Raw genomic sequence first — 18,794 nt, forward strand, 5'->3', positions numbered from 1 at the left:
AGCGCCCGACGAAAATTCGGGTGCGCCGGGCCCAGACGGCGGCGGGCGCTAAAACCCTCCTTTAGCGCCTCAAAACGGGCGTGAACTTGGGTTTCCCGGCGCTAATCCCCCGCTGCGGCACCCGATGCGGTGCGGCAGGCGGGGGAACTGCAGGCCTCCTCCTCCTGTTAAGGAGGAGCTGCCTGCAGCCGACAACTGTCCGGCGGATTGACCCGACATCTGAGCCCGGCACCTCGGGGAAGTGCCGGGCTCGCATGAGACACTGATCAGGGCCGCGGGGGGGGGAATGCAGGAGTCCGGGAAGGGAGGTGCGGGCAGGCGGCCGCCGGGAACGCGGCCGGCCGCCGCTCCACCTTTATGCGCCGGCGCACACTGGGGGAAGACTCTGTTGCCAGAGTCTTAGTTGCGCCTGCCACGGGCGAGGCGGGCGCAACTGAATTTCGGCTTGGGGCCGGGTTACCACGGCAACCGGGACGCTGCGCACACCGATGACGTCATCGGTGCCGGCGCAGCGCTACCAGTCTACCGCCGCAGAAGGGCCCCAGGCAATTTAGGAACCGGCGCCAATTGCAGCGCTAGGCCCTCTAGCGCCGCAAAATCGGTGCTAAGGGCACTGAATTTCTAGGCCGATGTTTTTTAACAGTTTTTTAGGGGGTGGGTGGAATGATGTATAGGCCGGATGGCCTTTTCTTTTCCTGGAGGCATAAACTTAAACATAAACCCCAGGTGGGGCAATAACCTTTCAAAGGACCACCGGAGGATTAATTTATGAAGGGATGATTCTGTGGTCTGCTGGTCAGAGAAGGGAGCTGCACTCGCAGGGAGTGCGTCACAGGAAATTATCGGCGTGCAGCCTGCAATCCTCTGTCCATTAAAATGAATGCATGGGAAATCACGAGCTGCACACTGGCAGTTGTCCATCATGCGCCCACTGCAAGCGCTGCTATCCACTGAGAGCACTGGCTTGCAAATTCATCCCTTTAATGAATAACTGTATGTGTATTGGGAGTACATATACGGGCGAAAAACAGCAAATCCTCTTATATGTATGAGGTTTATCCTATTTCTTTCCAAAAGTTTAATACTGAGATCATGGTGGTTATAGTCCTGAGTCATGAAGTGAATCCCAACCTCTGGACAAGGCCAGAATTCAGAGGGGGAAAAATTCAGTTGGTTGCGCCACCCGTTAGCGCCTTAAGAGGGCGCTAAGTGGGGCACAAACCAACTAGCGCCCGGGCGCGGCACTGCCCACGCCTCCCACAAAATTCAGCGGGAGGTTAGTGGTGGCGCTAACTGTTAGCGCTGCGCCGCTGGCGATGACGTCATCGGTGTGCGCAGCGCCCCGGCCGCGATCTTCGGGAGCGCCCCCTGATTTACCGCCGGACGCTATGTCCGACAGGGTCAGGGTGGCGTACCTGCGGCCGGGGAGGCGCAAATTAAAGGCGAGGTGCGGGGCGGCCATTTTTGTTGTTGGCCGCCTGCCAGCACCTGCCTGCGCTCCCATCCCCGGCCTCCGGAACCCCCCTCCCGCAGAGTGCCGGCTGCGCTCCAAGAGCCCGGCACTTCTCTTGGGTGCCAGGCTCTTTTGCCTGCACTCCTGATCCCCGGGGGCCCAGCTGGGCCCCAGATCGCGCTGCACAAGGCCCCACCCCTTTAAGAAGGGGAGGAAGGCCTGCAATACCGCAACGCGTCGTGCCACAGCGTGTGGCGCTGCGGCACATAGCACCACGATATTCACTCACAGCGCCCCAAGAGAGAGGCGGGGTGCCTCCAGTAGCGCCCCGCTTCCCTTTGAGGCGCAACTGACCAATTTCCAGCGCGGGGGCTCTAATTTTTCCGGGACGCTACTTTTAGCGCCCCGGCGAAGTTAGCGCCCCTAACGGGGCTGTACTGAATTTCTCCCCCAGAATGTCAAAAGAAAAAAGCAGATCAGGAGTTATATGAGTTATATTTAGTTTTAAAATGAAACCCATCTAGTTAATAAGTTCTGACAAAGGGTCATCAACCTGAAATATTTACTCTGTATCTCTCTCCTCAGATGCTACCTGATCTGCTGAGTATTTCCATCATTATCTGTTTTTATTTCAGATTTCCAGCATCCGCAGTATTTTGCTTTAGTTAATAAATATCTTCTTTGAAGTTCATTGTTCAATTATAAATGTAACGTAAAAGCCTTCACGTTATAACTGTAGTATCAGTGTATGGTGGCTTTGCCTTTGCACCAATCCTGCAGTTAGTTTAAGCACAGCCTGAATTTGTAGGTTTGGTGAGAAAATTGCCACTTGCTGTTGTTATAAGAGTCGTACTTGGCCCAAGCTGAGCTTCTGGCCTCATATCTTTGCCATCACAAAAACCACGTACAGTACTTCCATCTCCATAACATCACCTGCCTTCGCTCCTACCTCAGCCCATCTGCTGCTGAAGTTCTCACCCATGTCTTTAGCACCTCCAGACTCAACTAATCCAATGCTCTCATTGCTGGCACCCCATCCGCCATACTGTAAACGTCAACTCATCCAAAACTCTGCTGCCCTTACCCTATCCCGCACCAAGTCCCATTCACTCATCACCACTGTCCTTCTTGACCTACATTGACTCTCGGTCCCCTAGTGCCTCAAATTTAAAATTCTCATCAATGTGTTTAAATTCTACGATTCCTTCATGGCCTTTCCCTTCCCTATCTCTGTAAGCTCCTCTAGCCCAACAGCCTCCCTCCCGAACTCGCCATTCCTCTGACTCTGGCCGCTTGTGCTTAACCCCACCCCATCCTTCGCACCTCTATTGGTGGCTCTACTTTCAGCCGCCTGGGCCCCACGCTCTGGAATTCCATCCCTAAACCCCTCCATTTCTACATATCCCTACCCTCCTTTAAGGCCCTCTTTAAAACCCGCCACTTTGATCAAGCTCACCCCTCCTAATTCCTCCTTATTTGACTCGGCGTCCATGTTCTGTGAAGCGCCTTGTGACGTTTTTCTGCATTAAAGGTGCTAGAGAAACGTAAGTTGTTACTGGACCTGGAGCAGTTAGAAAGATTATTTGAAAACCTGCCCTTTTGATTATAGGTCAAGGCCCACCCTGACACCAGAACAAAGTGGAGCGAGACTCCCACTCCACTTAACTTGGAATCAGCTCAGCCTATAATACTCCTTGTTTATCGTTGAGCCAATTTTGGCTTCGTACTGACACAAGAGACAGGGAAACGCAAGCTATAAAAGCTTCTGTAAGTCAGCATCATTTCTTTGTTCCAATATATAAATCATTCTGGTTTCAAAAACAATGTTTTAACATGAAGTTGACAAAACTAAGCCGATATTGTATTTCTTAAACAGCCATTTAATAAATTTAGAAGAAACTGAATTGCATTAAAGATTCTCTGGCCTACAGGAAAGCAGTAACAATGCCTGCTTAGGACTTATAATCAATAGGCCAAGCTTTCATTCAATTCTTCAAATTGCTCCAAGTCCAATAAGAAGTCCAGAAAGTGCCATTTTCCCCCACACCAAACATGTGTGTGATCCAGAAAGAGATAGATAGAAGAGGGAGGAATAGAGATATGGGGGGTAATTTTCACCTTCGCTGCTTGGGCGGTAAAATGGTGAAGTGGATCACCCACCTGTAGTAGAACCCTCACGATTTTCATTTCGGGCGGGTTCTATAATGGGCGGTCGCTCTATTACACCAATTTACTGCCCAAAACAGCGAAGGTGAAAATTACTGAGAAATAAATTACAACGGCAGACCTCAAGGAGACACAAAAGTTGGAAACAAAGGCCCCGATCTTGACGGGCGGGCTGCGTAGGCGGGGGGGAATTTCTGTCGGGAAACCTGGAAGTTCGTGTTTCCCTGCATGCCGTGGAGTTTTGACTCCACAGCGCGTGAAGTTTTGCTTTGACAGGTTCCCCACCCGTAAGTCAGCCTGATTGACAGCCGTGGCTTCCAGTCGGGTGGGGAGCACTCCGGACGAGGCCACAGCCTCAGGTAAGTCGCCTGCTGCTGCTGGTGGGAGCGGGAGGGAGATCCCCGACCCCACGGGGGTCCATTTCTGGACCTGGCGGGTGTATCCTGGGGTGGGGGCGGTGTCTGATGGAGGGGGAGCTGGGGATGCTGGGGGGGAAGCACTTACCTTCTCCCAGGCACTGTCTTCACCTCCCTTCATCCGCCGGGTTTCCCTGGGAAACCTGGCCAGCTAGGGTTAGAACATAAGAAATAGGAGCAGGAATAGGCCACTTGGCCCCTCGAGCCTGCTTCGGCATTCAATAAAATCATGGCTGACCTTGGGCTCAAAGCTACTTCCCCACCCGTTCCCCATAACCCTTCACTCCATTATCTTGCAAAAATCTGTCTATCTCCACCTTAAATGTATTTAATGACCCAGCCTCCACGGCTCTCTGGGGCAGAGAATTCCACAGATTAAACCTGCAAAGCAAGTTAAATCAGAGCCTGCCTGCCTCATTAAAATATTTTATTGGCTAACCCGCCTTCGGTCAGCAGGTTGACTGCCTGCCCCTTGTCCTGCCTCTTTTAAACTCGGAAGTGGGCAGGTTTGAGATTTTTAGTTGTAACATCTCACCTGACCCCAACCCACCCAGTTTTTGGGGTTAAGATTCAGCCCAGAGAGTCTAATAATCTGAGATTTGGAACTAACATTATACTTGATATACCTATCAATTCCTCCAATAAAAGGCGAAGAGTTACGAAGGTGACTAAAGGTTTTTATTGACTAAATAACAGAGCCCACTCTCGTGGGTGATCCGATCCAAGCAGGAGGAATACCAGCCAGTCGCTCACCTTTATACCTGGCCTGGTGGGTGGAGCCAAGGCGGAGTCGGCAGTGGTCATCCCAGGTATAGCAGTGTGGCAAGAGGCGACCTCGTACCGTGATACAATAGTGGTCAGTGATACAGTTATAACGAACAGTGGTGAACAGTGCTAACTACTAACAGTGATACGATAGTGAACGTGGTTTACCACATTCACCCCTTGTTTAGAATTAAGTCCGGCGGGGTGAAGTGTACTACCAATTCTGGTAGGTCAGTCTGTCCGGAGGCTTCGTAAGCCTCTCCGATCGCCGCAGCGGTGGTGTTGCCTTATCCGGTGCTGGTGCCTTATCCGGTGTTGATGCTGGTGTTTGCGTGGTCGCCGAGGGCTCGTGGGGTTCCGGCATGCCGTCTACCTGGACTGAGGTTGGGGGGGGTGGTGGCGGTGTTTCCGGATCGGCTGAGGGTGCGAGGTCTCGTAGGGAGACAGTGTCCTCCCGCCCGTCTGGGTACGCCACGTAGGCGTACTGGGGGTTGGCGTGCAGGAGGTTCACCCTCTCGACCAGGGGGTCCGTTTTATGGGTCCTCACGTGTTTCCGCAGCCAGACCGGCCCCGGGGCGGTCAGCCAGGTTGGTAGAGTGGTTCCCGTAGTCGACTTCCTGGGGAAAACGAACATTCGTTCATGGGGGGTGGTGTTAGTGGCCGTGCAAAGTAATGACCGGATGGAGTGCAGCGCTGTCGGGAGGACTTCTTGCCAGCGGGAGGTTGGGAGGCCCTTAGACTTTAAGGCTAAGAGGACGGCCTTCCATACCGTCGCGTTCTCTCTTTCCACCTGACCGTTACCTCTGGGGTTGTAGCTGGTGGTCCTGCTTGCTGCAATACCTCTCTCTAGGAGGAATTGCCGGAGTTCCTCGCTCATGAAGGAGGAGCCCCGGTCGCTGTGTATATAGTTCGGGAACCCGAACAAGGCGAAGAGGGCATTCAGGCACTTAATGACCGTGCTACTGGTCATGTCGGGGCAGGGGAAGGCAAAGGGGAAACGGGAGTACTCATCAACGATGTTGAGGAAGTACACATTACGGTCAGAGGACGGGAGGGGCCCCTTAAAGTCGATGCTCAGGCGCTCGAAGGGGCGGGTGGCCTTGATCAGGCTTGCTCGGTCCGGCCTATAGAAGTGCGGTTTGCACTCCGCACAGGTCTGGCAGTTCCTGGTCATGGTCCTGACCTCCTCGATGGAGTAGGTCAGGTTGCGGGCCTTAATGAAATGGTAGAGTCTGGTGACTCCGGGGTGGCAGAGCTGGTCGTGGAGGGTCTGAAGCCTATCGATATGCGCGCTGGCGCATGTCATTCGTGAAAGGGCATCAGGGGATTCGTTCAGCTTGCCTGGCCGGTACAAGATCTCATAATCGTAGGTGGAGAGCTCGATTCTCCATCTCAAAATCTTGTCATTTTTGATTTTGCCCTTCAGCTTGTTATTAAACATGAAAGCCACCGAACGCTGGTCGGTGAGGAGGGTAAATCGTTTGCCTGCCAGGTAGTGCCTCCAGCGCCGTACTGCCTCCACGATCGCCTGGGCCTCTTTCTCGACCGACGAATGTCGGATCTCGGGGCCCTGTAGGGTCCTTGAGAAGAAGGCCACTGGCCTCCCCTCCTGGTTTAGGGTGGCGGCTAAGGCGAAGTCGGATGCGTCGCTCTCCACCTGAAAGGGGATGGACTCGTCCACTGCGTGCATCGTGGCCTTGGCTATGTCTCCCTTAATGAGGGAGAAGGCCTCGCACGCCTCCTCCGTGAGGGGGAAGGAAGTGGCTTTCAGGAGGGGTCTGGCTTTGTCCGCGTAATTGGGTACCCATTGGGCATAGTAGGCGAAAAGCCCCAGGGTTCTCCTAAGTGCTTTAGGGCAGTGGGGGAGGGGTAGCTCCATGAGGGGGCGCATTCTTTCTGGGTCGGGGCCGATGATTCCGTTCTCCACTACGCAGCCGAGGATGGCAAGGCGCGTGGTGTTAAACACGCATTTCTCCTTATTGTAGGTGAGGTTCAGCCGTTGGGCCGTACGGAGGAATTTCTCCAGATTCGCGTCATGTTCCTGCCGGTCGCGGCCGCAGATAGTGACGTTATCTAGGTAGGGGAATGTAGCCTGCAGTTCGTTCTGGTCAACCATCTGGTCCATCTCCCTTTGGAAGACCGAGACCCCATTAGTGACACCGAAGGGGACCCTAAGGAAGTGGTATAGGCGCCCATTCGCCTCGAAGGCGGTATACTGGCGGTCCTCAGGGTGGATAGGGAGTTGGTGGTAGGCCGACTTCAGGTCGATGGTCGAGAATACTTTATACTGTGCAATCTGATTGACCATGTCAGATATGCGGGGGAGGGGGTATGCGTCCAGCTGGGTATATCTGTTTATGGTCTGGCTGTAGTCGATGACCAGGCGGTTTTTATCGCCGGTCTTTACGACTACGACCTGGGCACGCCAGGGGCTGCTGCTCCCCTCGATAATGCCCTCTTTCAGGAGGCGCCACACCTCAGAGCTAATGAAGGCTCTGTCCCCGGCGCTATACCGCCTGCTTTTGGTAGCGACAGGTTTGCAGTCAGGGGTAAGGTTAGCAAACAGAGAGGGTGGCGGGACCTTGAGGGTGGAGAGGCTGCAGGTGTTACGCGGTGGGCGGTTTAACGTTTGCTGGTTGTTGACTGTGAGTGGGGGGAGGGGTCCACCGTATGCTAGGGTTACGCTTTGGAGGTGGGATTGGAAGTCCAGCCCTAGTAGGACGGCAGCGCAGAGATGGGGGAGGACGAGGAGTTTAAAGTTTTTATACTCCGTGCCCTTAACCGACAGGGTCACGACACAGTAGCCGCTGATGTCCGTGGCGTGGGACCTCGATGCCATCGAGATTCGGCTGCGCGTTGGTAGGACAGAGAGGGAGTAGTGGCTCACCGTGTCTGGGTGGATGAAGCTCTCCGTGCTTCCGCTGTCGAACAGGCAGGTCGTGGCGTGGCCGTTCACTTTGATGTCCATCATTGACTTGGACAGATGGTGCGGGCGGGCTTGGTCCAGGGTGACGGAAGCTAGTGTGTAGCTGAGCGAGTCGTTGTCATCTGCGGGCGAGGCGGTCGGGCGTGGTGAGTAAAATGGCGTCTCCCACGAGGTAGGGCCCCATGAGGCACTATTGGGGTCGGTTGCCTTAATCAAAGATGGCCGCCCCCATGACTCATGTGTGGGGATGCTGGCCTCAGTTGCCCTAAACAAAGATGGCCGCCCCCATGACTCATGTGTGGGGATGCTGGCCTCAGTTGCCCTAAACGAAGATGGCCGCCCCCATAGTTCGCATGCGGCACTGCTGGCCTCTGAGGATCCGCTCCTGCAGGCCTTGGAGAAGTGGCCTTTCTTCAGGCAGGTTTTACATATGGAGTTCTTGGCTGGGCAGCGCGACCTCGGGTGCTTCTCCTGGCCACAAAAAAAAAACAGCCGGCGGCCCGATCGCGGATGCCCGATGTCGGGGCCGGTGCCGGGGGTGGCGGGGCCGGTCGGGTCCGGGACGCCGACGCAGAGGTAGGTCCCGGGGGCGGCGCTGGGAAGGGTGCTGTGGTAGGGGTCGGGCCCGAGTCCCAGGGTCGCGAGCAGTACCTGGTGAATGCTTCCTGATCTTGGTGGGCCACTTCCAGGGAGATAGCGAGGGCTTCAGCTTTTTCCATGCTGAGGTCTTTAGCTTCCAGCAGTCTTTGCCGTGAGTACTCGGACCGTAGGCCTTTCAGGAATGCGTCGCGGATATTATCTTCAGTATTTTCGGCTGCCGACACCGATTTAAACTCACAGTTCCTGGCGAGTGCATATAGCGCCTGTGAGAATTCGGCTACTGATTCTCCTGGCTGTTGCGGCCGTGATCTTAGGAGGTGCCTAGCGTACATGTAGTTTACCGGGGTCCGGTACTTCTGTTTCAGCAGGTTGATGGCGGTCTCGTAGGTAGTCATGTCCTCGATGAGAGTGTATACTCTCGGGCTCAGTTGTGCCTGCAGGACACTTAGTTTGGATGCCTGAGGGACGCTGGATTCTCTCAGGTATGATTCGAAGCAGACCAGCCAGTGTTTAAAGTCTGCGGCTGAGTTTGCTGCTCGTGGGTTCAGGTCCAGGTACGGCGGTCTGAGGGCTCGCAGCCAAGCTGGCTGGTGTGGCTGTGCTCCTGGGAGCTGCGCTGGTGGCTCCTCCGCCGGTTATGACTCGTTGTCGGACATCATTAAATTTAGTCAATAAAATTGATATACCTATCAATTCCTCCAATAAAAGGCGAAGTGTTACGAAGGTGACTAAAGGTTTTTATTGACTAAATAACAGAGCCCACTCTCGTGGGTGATCCGATCCAAGCAGGAGGAATACCAGCCAGTCGCTCACCTTTATACCTGGCCTGGTGGGTGGAGCCAAGGCGGAGTCGGCAGTGGTCATCCCAGGTATAGCAGTGTGGCAAGAGGCGACCTCGTACCGTGATACAATAGTGGTCAGTGATACAGTTATAACGAACAGTGGTGAACAGTGCTAACTACTAACAGTGATACGATAGTGAACGTGGTTTACCACAATACTCTTATCAGAAAAAAAGAGAAAGATCTTAGACTACCCTCCATAAGCAGCTCTTTGGAAGCCAGAGTGAATCCACAAAAACGAGCATTGCAAGGGATGAACAGAAGTGGACACTCAAATAAACAGAGAGAGGTTTGAACAATTCCACCGGTAGGGATGCTGGGTGACGGTGCTCAGAAGAGGTAAAAACTAGACTACCCAGGGTAAGAAAGGTGATTGGAAGATAGAACAAGAATTGGAAGGATGGGGGCATGTCTTACCGAATGAGTATGAGACTGCTGAAAAGGATGATTTGACCAACAGCTCTTGATGGATGTGAAACATGGGCACTAAAAAATTGGGACACAAAAAGCTACAAATCTTTGAGATGTGAGGATGTACAGAGATCCTTAAGAGTCCCACAGATGACAAATGAATGGATACCTGAAAGACTAAGGGGGAGAAATTGGGTGGAGCTGCAAACGGGGCGCCAAGCTCGCCTGGGCGCCAGATTTTGCGCTGCGATCGGAGCAGCAGCGATCGCCGGAAATTCAGCTTGAGCGCCCCAAGAGGGACACGGGGCGAGGCTCGAGGCGCTCCGCGTCCCTCTTAGGGCGCTGAAACTGAATATCGCAGCACAACGTGCCACAGCGCCACACGCTGCGGCACGGCGCACTGCGGTACTGCAGGCCTTCCTCCCATTCTTAAGGGGGAGGGGCCTGCACCAGCGCGATGAGCGATCGCGAGTGCCGGCAAAAGAGCTCGGCACCGAGGAGAAGTGCCGGGCTCTCGGAAAACAGCCGGCAATGCCGCGGGGGGAGAACAGGAGGCCGGGGACAGAGGTGCTGGCAGGCGGCCGCCGAAAAAAACGGCCGCCCCGCACCTCCACCTTAATTTGCGCCACTGCCGCCACAGGTCAGCCCCGTGAACCGGGCGCGATTAGCAAGCGGCGCTACAGAGGCGGTCGCTGCCAAATATCGCGATCGGGGTGGTAGCGGGGTGCTGCGCACACCGATGACGTCATCGTTGGCGGCGCAGCGCAACAGGCTAACGCCGCCATTAGCGCCCCAGCTAAATATCGCGGGAAGCGTGGCCAGTGGCGCTAAAGCCACTGAGTGCCCTCTTTAGGCGCTAACTGGTGGCACAGCCCACCGAATTTCTCCCCCTAAGATCCATGAGAACAATGCCTAACAGGTTCTAGAATAGGAAATTCCAGTCCTTTGGGCATAGAGCCCAAGGGATTGGAGACCACCTAGTCAAGGCGATAATGCTGGGAGAAATGAAAAGCTAAAGACAAAGAGGAAGACTGAAGCAAAGATAGCTGGATGATAGAAGGAAATAAAAATAGAAAATCCTTCAAGTACATAGCATCTGAAACGAGAAACGCCAGATAACATTTTGGCTATAGAGCTGCAAAGTTAAGCTGTCTTTTCCCTTTTCAGATGCTAATGGACTGGCTGTATATATTTATATTTTGGATCTCCAGCATTTGTAGTTTTATTTTTATCGAGAGAATACAAGGGACAGGACAGGAATGCCAACCACCGAAACAGTAGCAATAGCAGACACAAGCAGCATTGGCAATCAATCTCATTCATGACAGTAACACTTGAAGAAAGCAGTGGTCCCAAATAAAAATAAATCGAAGCTACTACTGTGGGCTTTGCAATGTTCGCAGTGCATCAGCAGTTATTATTATGATATTACACAGAATTTACTACCTACTTAAGTGCCATCCTCTCAATCCCAAAATACTACTTTTTTGTTAGGTTAAGCAGCCAATTTAGTGCAATTTTGTTTACATTAGTGGATTTTCATCCAATTTATATTGAATTGGAAACCATTTTTTTTTAAACTCTCCTCCTACCACTTAAAAAATTAAAATCCCACAATGGGGTGAAGCTTTCTGAAATTTCAAGTGGTTTTAATAAAGATGGACACTCTGACTCTCTTATCTAGACATTTTTTCCTGGGACTGGCATAAGTTATTATAAATGGGCGACCTTTAATTGCACTTAATTTAGGGCATAAAGAAGAATGACAGCAAGGTAAAAGACAATGGGAGTGGTTAAAAAAAAAATCAAACAAAAAAACCAGGAAAAATCAAAACAGAATCTGAAAAACAAAACAGAACAAGCAAAAAGCAAACACACAGAATAAAAAGCAAAAATATTTTATCATGTAAAAACATTATTGAAAAAAGTCCTGTACACTTTCTTCATAATTTTATAGTATTTACAAACCTCAGTCGTTGAGTATATTCATGACACAGATTGATAGATTTTTGGACTCTAGTGGAATCAAGGGATATGGGGATAGTGCGGGAAGGTGGAGTTGAGGTAGAAGATTAGCCATGATCTAGTGAGAGGATAGAAGATTGGGAAGCATTTAAAAGCCAGCAAAGAATAACTAAAAGATTAATTAAGAAAGGGAAGATAGATTATGAAAGTAAACTAGCAAAAAATATAAAAACAGATAGCAAGAGTTTCTACAGTTATATAAAAAGAAAAAGGGTGGCGAAAGTGAATGTTGGTCCCTTAGAGGACGAGACTGGGAAATTAGTGGTGGGGAACATGGAGATGGCAAAAACGCTGAACAAATATTTTGTATCAGTCTTTACAGTAGAGGACACTAAAAGTATCCCAACACTGGACAAACAGGGGGCTATGGGGGGAGGAGCTAAACACGATTAAAATCACTAAGGAGGTGGTACTCGGTAAGATAATGGGACTTAAGGCGGATAAATCCCCTGGACCTGATGGCTTACATCCTAGGGTCTTGAGAGAAGTAGCGGTAGGGATTGCGGATGCATTGGTGGTAATTTTCCAAAACTCCCTGGATTCAGGAAAGGTCCCAGCAGATTGGCAAACTGCTAATGTAATGCCCTTATTTAAAAAGGAAGGTAGACAAAAGGCTGGAAACTATAGACCAGTTAGCCTAACATCTGTGGTTGGTAAAATGTTGGAGTCCATTATTAAGGAAGCAGTAACAGGACATTTGGATAAGCATAATTTAATCGGACAGAGTCAGCATGGTTTTATGAAGGGGAAGTCATGTTTGACAAATTTGCTTGAATTCTTTGAGGACGTAACAAACAGGGTGGATAAAGGGGAACCAGTGGATGTGGTGTATTTGGACTTCCAAAAGGCATTTGACAAGGTGCCACACAAAAGATTACTGCACAAGATTAAAAAATCACGGGATTGAGGGTAATATACTGGCATGGGTGGAAGATTGGCTATCTAACAGAAAACAGAGTTGGGATAAATGGTTCATTCTCGGGTTGGCAATCAGTAACTAGTGGTGTTCCGCAGGGGTCAGTGCTGGGACCCCAACTCTTTACAATCTATATTAACGATTTGGAGGAAGGGACCGAGTGCAACGTATCCAAGTTTGCCGATGATGCAAAGATGGGAGGGAAAGCAGTGAGTGAGGAGGACATAAAAAACCTGCAAAAGGACATAGACAGGCTAAGTGAGTGGGCAGAAATTTGGCAGATGGAATATAATGTTGGAAAGTGTGAGGTTATGCACTTGGCAGAAAAAATCAAAGAGCAAGTTATTATCTAAATGGAGAGAAACTGCAAAGTGCTACAGTACAAAGGGATCTGGGGGTCCTGGTGCATGAAACACAGAAGGTTAGTGTGCAGGTACAGCAGGTGATCAGGAAGGCCAATGGAATCTTGGCTTTTATTGCAAGGGGGATGGAGTATAAAAGCAGGGAAGTCTTGCTTCAGTTGTACAGGGTACTGGTGAGGCCACACCTGGAATACTGTGTAGAGTTTTGGTTTCCATATTTATGAAAAGATATACTCGAGGCAGTTCAGAGAAGGTTCACTCGGTTGATTCCAGAGATGAGGGGGTTGACGTATGAGGAAAGGTTGAGTAGGTTGGGCCTCTACTCATTGGAATTCAGAAGAATGAGAGGCGATCTTATCGAAACATATAAGATTGTGAGGGGGCTTGATCGGGTGGATGCGGTGAGGATGTTTCCACTGATGGGTGAGACTAGAACTAGGGGACATAATCTTAGAATAAGGGGCTGCCCTTTCAAAACTGAGATGAGGGGAAACTTCTTCACTCAGAGGGTAGTAAATCTATGGAATTTGCTACCTCAGAGAGCTGTGGAAGCTGCGACATTAAATAAATTTAAAACGGAGATAGACAGTTTCCTAGCTGATAAGGGAATTAGGGGTTACGGGGAGCGGGCAGGGAAGTGGACGTGAGTCTAGGTTCGGATCAGCCATGATCCTATTGAATGACGGAGCAGGCCCGAGGGGCCGTATGGCCTACTCCTGCTCCTATTTCTTATGTTCTTATGATCTTATTGGATGGCGGAGCAGGCTCGAAGGGCCGAATGGCCAACTCCTGCTCCTATTTCTTATGTTCTTACATAACCTTGAATGTTATCAGATCAATAGTTCTTTTAATTCTCTTGGCGGACTTACACACGAGCGTTTACAGGAAAACCACCAAAATAATAAATGCTGATCTGCAGACAGAGAATCTGGAAAACGTAGTCCAGGCAGACAAGAAGGCACTTTGGACAGAGTTTTAAGACAATTTAGGCTTTAAAGAATCCGTTCAGCATTCTCTGCTGTATTATTTGAGGAGACTGGAGATTCTGGTGGTGGAAATTTGTTTTCTGCTGGTGGGAAAATAAGATATCCCATCAGAACCCAGTTGTAATTATTTTAAATGATCACCTAAGCACTGCAGAGTTACAGCACCTGATCAATGCCCATGACTTTTTTCCCGTTCGGCAAAGGTGGTAAAACAACAGAAAATGAAACACACGGCACAAGACTGAAACCTATATTCTCCGCAATGGTTCTAAAAACTCTTGTAGAACAAATCTTAAATGACAACATTTATTTTTAAGACACCACAAATGAGATTCCTACCATACAGGCCAATTAAAATGGTTGGCAAGTTATTGCTAACGCAACAACAAAAACAATGGTTTCAGAAGTTTCATGTACAGCTGAGGGCTGTTGAAATTGTATGAACAATCTGCTGTGTCGCTACAGAAAAAGAGTGCATTTAACAGCACAATAAAATAGCAACAATGAAAGACACAAGGGGGGAGAAATTGGGTGAGTAGCGCCACCTGTTAGCGCCTAAAGAGGCAGTCAGTGGCTGTAGCGCCACTGGCTGCGTCTGCGGCGATATTCAGTAGGGGCGCTAATGGTGGCGTTAGGCATTTGCGCTGCGCCGCCACCGATGACGTCATCGGTGTGCGCAGCGCCCCATTCGTGCCCCGTTCGCGATATTTGGTATCGAACGCCGCAGTTGCGCCGCTCGCTACCCGCGCCCGGTTCCCGGGGCCTTACTGTGCCGGCAGCGGCACAAGTTAAGGTGGAGGTGCGGGGCGGCCGCCTGCCAGCACCTCCGTCCCCGGCCTCCTAAACCCCCCCCCCCACGGCATTGCCGGCTGTTTCCCGAGAGCCCGGCACTTCTCCTTGGTGCCGGGCTCATTTGCTGGCACTCGCGATCGGGGCTCGCGCTGTTGCAGGCACCTCCCCCTTAACAGTGGGAGGAAGGCCTGCAGTACCGCAGCGTGCCGTGCCGCAGCATGTGGCGCTGCGGCACGTTGCGCTGCGATTATCAGTTTCAGCGCCCTAAGAGGGACGTGGAGCGCCTCGCGCCTTGCCCCGTGTCCCTCGAGGGGCACTGAAACTGAATTTCTGGCGATCGGTATCACTCCAATCGCTGCGCTAAATCCTGCGCTCCGCCGACTTTTGCGCCCCAACCCAATTTCTAGGCCAAGGTGCCAAAGAAGAAAAATAATATGGGCAGAGGAAACAAGGGCTTCGACAATCCACCTTGTGGAACAGAGGCCCAGCACCTGTACTGATACTAGTGACGGTTATGTTAATCTATCAAACCATCCTCTATTGCTTTGTTCTTGAATGATAAAAGCTAAGACTGTCTTCATCCCCTAATATATATGGCAGTAATATATAACACACATGTCTCATCAAGCACTTGTCCTTAGTCTAGGATCATTTGCTTTTTCTCATATAAAAACTCAAGACAGTCTCGTTTGATGTTCAAAACTGTCTTACTATGGTACAGTGGTAACTCTCTGCATACTCCAAGGTAAGCATCGGGGCTGAGACCCAAGACCAACAATGAAGTCTATGCAGGGATAGCTCCTCGAGACATCTCTTGTGTGGAAAGCAAGCGGCAGCAAGAATTCCTCGGTGCTGTCCCTTTAGCGTCTCCCGTCACAATCTCATAATTCTCAAGAGGGAATATTTAGCCTCATACATCAGAGATTAGATAAGCTTGTGGAGGATGTGCAAAATGAACTCCACCACCTGCACAGGGGCGTGCATGCACTGTAGAATGTTTCACAGTTCTGCTGGGCACAGCTCATCCCTCTTGTTGATATGCTGCACACATTTATGCCAATCCAGCAGTTCCCATTTGTACCACCCTTAGATTCTGCCATTCAGATGCCCATAAAGTCATCTGCAGGTCACCTTGAGGTATGACAGGGCATTATCCCATGATACAATGGCTTATAAACTACTTCATGCTGGGGTTAATGAGAGGGCACCTCCACTGAAGATGTTGCCCAAAGTTCCATGGACAGTTAACACTGTTATCTGCAAATAAAAAGCATGTGCAAAATAGTTTTAGACAAATTGGACAATTACAATATTGTAATGTGTTATCCACCTTAATAAAAAACTTGCCTGGAATTTCTGGCCATATTAAAAAAAGTTCATAGGGTCATGCCAATTAGTATGCCCAGCATAATTCTTCCCAGCCACTGTTAGTTCATTATTTGAGTTTCAAACTTAGTACAGCTAAATGTCTGGACAACTGAAGGGTCACCCATTAAAATAACTGCACTCATAATATGTACATTACTGTCGCCAACTGTGCCACCAGCTCGATTAATGCTCACATAATGACGTTATACATCTTGCAATGTACAGTGAAATATTAAATCACATTCCTGTTGAATCACTTACATTACAAAATAACCTATATATGCATCATATCAAAATTCCTACTTACCCCTTGGTCCAAACCATGAAACAAAATAGTAATTTAGCGTCTGGTCCACAGCTTCCATTTTTAAAATCTGTGGTAATTAAGCAAAATAACAGAGTAAATAGAATGCAACGGACAAGACAATTTGGTGATGTTTCAATGACTGTCAGTATATTCAATATAATTCCTCATTTTCTACATCATATCCTGACCGTGCATGATGTTAGAAATTATATTCTGAAGTTTTAAATGGAGGATACTGCAGTTTAAGAACAGCGATACTGTTAGGAGTTTTAGCCCTCCATCTAGGTTTCCCAACAAAGAGAAGCATGTCTTTCAAATGAAATGCACATTTTTTTTACACTGAATTACATTCATGGTCTCCAAATTTGAGCATCTGGGAAGGAGGAGGAAGAGATTTCCTCTGTGTGCTAGATGTACCGAAACTGTAATATCAATAATGAGTTTAAGAACTCTACACCTACTGCACAGGATGTCATCCCCCAGAGTTTTCATTTAGGTTTGGAAACTTATGGGATGTTTTCACCACACAGAGTACATTTCCTCAGCAGTTCAACTAACCCACGAATCAGCTTTTGAAAAGTAGCTGAATAAGTGACGTAACAGTAACCATTAGATGTCCAAAGAGCATTGATATATGCCATTGTGTTTTGGCTCCACAAGGTTTTCACATATTTGTTCATTTGTGCAAATACTTATTTTTAACTAGAATAAAGAATCAAATAAACTGATAGCATTTGTGCTCAGTTGGTTTTCATATGACTTTATATGATATAATAATAAGTCCTCTCCCCTCTCTCCTACCTGTATTATTGGAACTTCTATTCAGGATGGACATAGAAGGGACTTTCCCTTCCCACGACACTTTCCCGTGCAAGCGCAGGGGATGCAACCCCTGCCCTTTTACCTCCTCCCTTCCCACTGTCCAGGGCCCCAAACACTCCTTCCAGATAAAACAGCGATTTACTTGTACTTCTTGCAATTTAGTATACTGTATTCGCTGCTCATAATGCGGTCTCCTCTACATTGGGGAGACCAAACGCAGATTAGGTGACCGCTTTCCGGAACACTTCCGTTCAGTCCGTAAGGGGGACCCCGAGCTTCCGGTCGCCTGTCACTTTAATTCTCCGCTTCACTCCCACTCTGACCTCTCCGCCCTCGGCCTCTTACACTGTTCCAACAAAGCTCAACGTAAGCTCGAGGAACAGCACCTCATCTTTCGATTAGACACTTTACAGCCTTCTGGACTCAACATCGAGTTCAACAATTTCAGACCATAACCTCCGCCCCCATCTTTTTTTCTCTCTTTCTCACATAGCAGCTGTTGATGATTCTGCCATTGCCATTTACACCTCATCTAGTCATCTTTTGTTTCTTAACTTGTCCCATTACCATCTCCTTTTACCTTGCACCATCACCCCTTTTGTCTTTTAATCTCTCTTGCCTCCCATCCTATAACAGACCTTCCCATTTGTTCTTTCCTCTCCTCCCTGCCCCTACACTTGCTTAAAAATCTGTTACATCTCCAACTTTTTCCAGTTCTGACGAAGGGTCATCGCCCCGAAACGTTAACTCTGTTTCTCTCTCTGCAGATGCTGCCTGACCTGCTGAGTATTTCCAGCATTTTCTGTTTTTATTGTAGAAGGGACTTTATTGTATACCTATTGCCATATAGTGAGACTAGGTCCCGAAAACCCAAGATCCCTCTCTTGTGCCATAGCTATGGGTGTAGTGGTACTTTCATTGCGCTCCTGACCCCGTTAGCCTTCCCAGGATGAGGCAATTTTCATATTTTTGGTGGGCATCTGCCCCAGTATCAAGACAGCCTGGACACCCAATAAAAGTGGCAGAAAAGTTCTGCTTTCTGTGAGCACTGCGGGGAGCTGGGACCCGCTAGATCATGGAATCACTCTTAATATTTCAAACATAGACATATCAATTATCTATGCAATGTTAGAAATCAGCTTATACTCAAACGCCCTTAAGATCTAGTATTTGAGGACCATGATTAATAATAGTTTCACACTTCCAATGAATGATGAATAATTATATCAAAATCTCTTTTTTAAGCTTCAAGATGGTTAACAAATTGCCCTTCAGATCTGTATACAAACCAGACAGAATAACCTTTTATACAGTGTGAATTAAGGGCTTCCTGGTATTTAATCACGTGAGCATTCAACAGATTTTATACTCATGAAGCCTACAATTGTTTGCGCGGAGTAATCAGATGGCAACAGTAGAAGGACTACAATAATCTGTGACCTTTTAACTATAACTATGCTTTTCCCCAACTGAAAAGCAAATAATATGTAGACATGAAAATAAAACTGTGAATGTGGGAACAGCAAATAAAAATAGAAAATACAACCAACTATATTAGTCAGAATCCGAAAGCAAAAGATTGGTTAAGGTATGTAGGTGGGAGCCTTGAACGTTTCTCTTTCAGATTGACCCTTAGT

General features: G+C 49.2%; 1 protein-coding gene across 2 annotated transcripts in view; it reads right to left on the reverse strand.

The window, feature by feature from the left end:
- elovl5 (ELOVL fatty acid elongase 5) overlaps positions 1-16,423 on the reverse strand; it is a 63,248-nt gene extending 46,825 nt beyond the window's left edge. The window contains exons 1-2 of one of the 2 annotated variants that reach the window (XM_085996474.1): positions 16,336-16,404; positions 11,548-11,662 (exon numbers count right to left, since the gene is read on the reverse strand). Coding sequence is in view for 1 of the 2 variants with exons in the window: in XM_085996473.1 (XP_085852599.1) it covers positions 16,336-16,393 (58 nt within the window). In the remaining variant the exon portion in view is untranslated. Of the gene's footprint in view, positions 1-11,547; positions 11,663-16,335 lie in introns of both variants that reach the window. The other variant, XM_085996473.1, reaches the window with a different exon arrangement.
- Between the last annotated feature and the right edge of the window lie 2,371 nt (positions 16,424-18,794).

This window comes from Somniosus microcephalus, chromosome 9 (genome assembly GCF_052327205.1).
Source record: "Somniosus microcephalus isolate GS21.2 chromosome 9, FLI_Smic_1.0, whole genome shotgun sequence".
Lineage (NCBI taxonomy): Eukaryota > Metazoa > Chordata > Chondrichthyes > Squaliformes > Somniosidae > Somniosus > Somniosus microcephalus.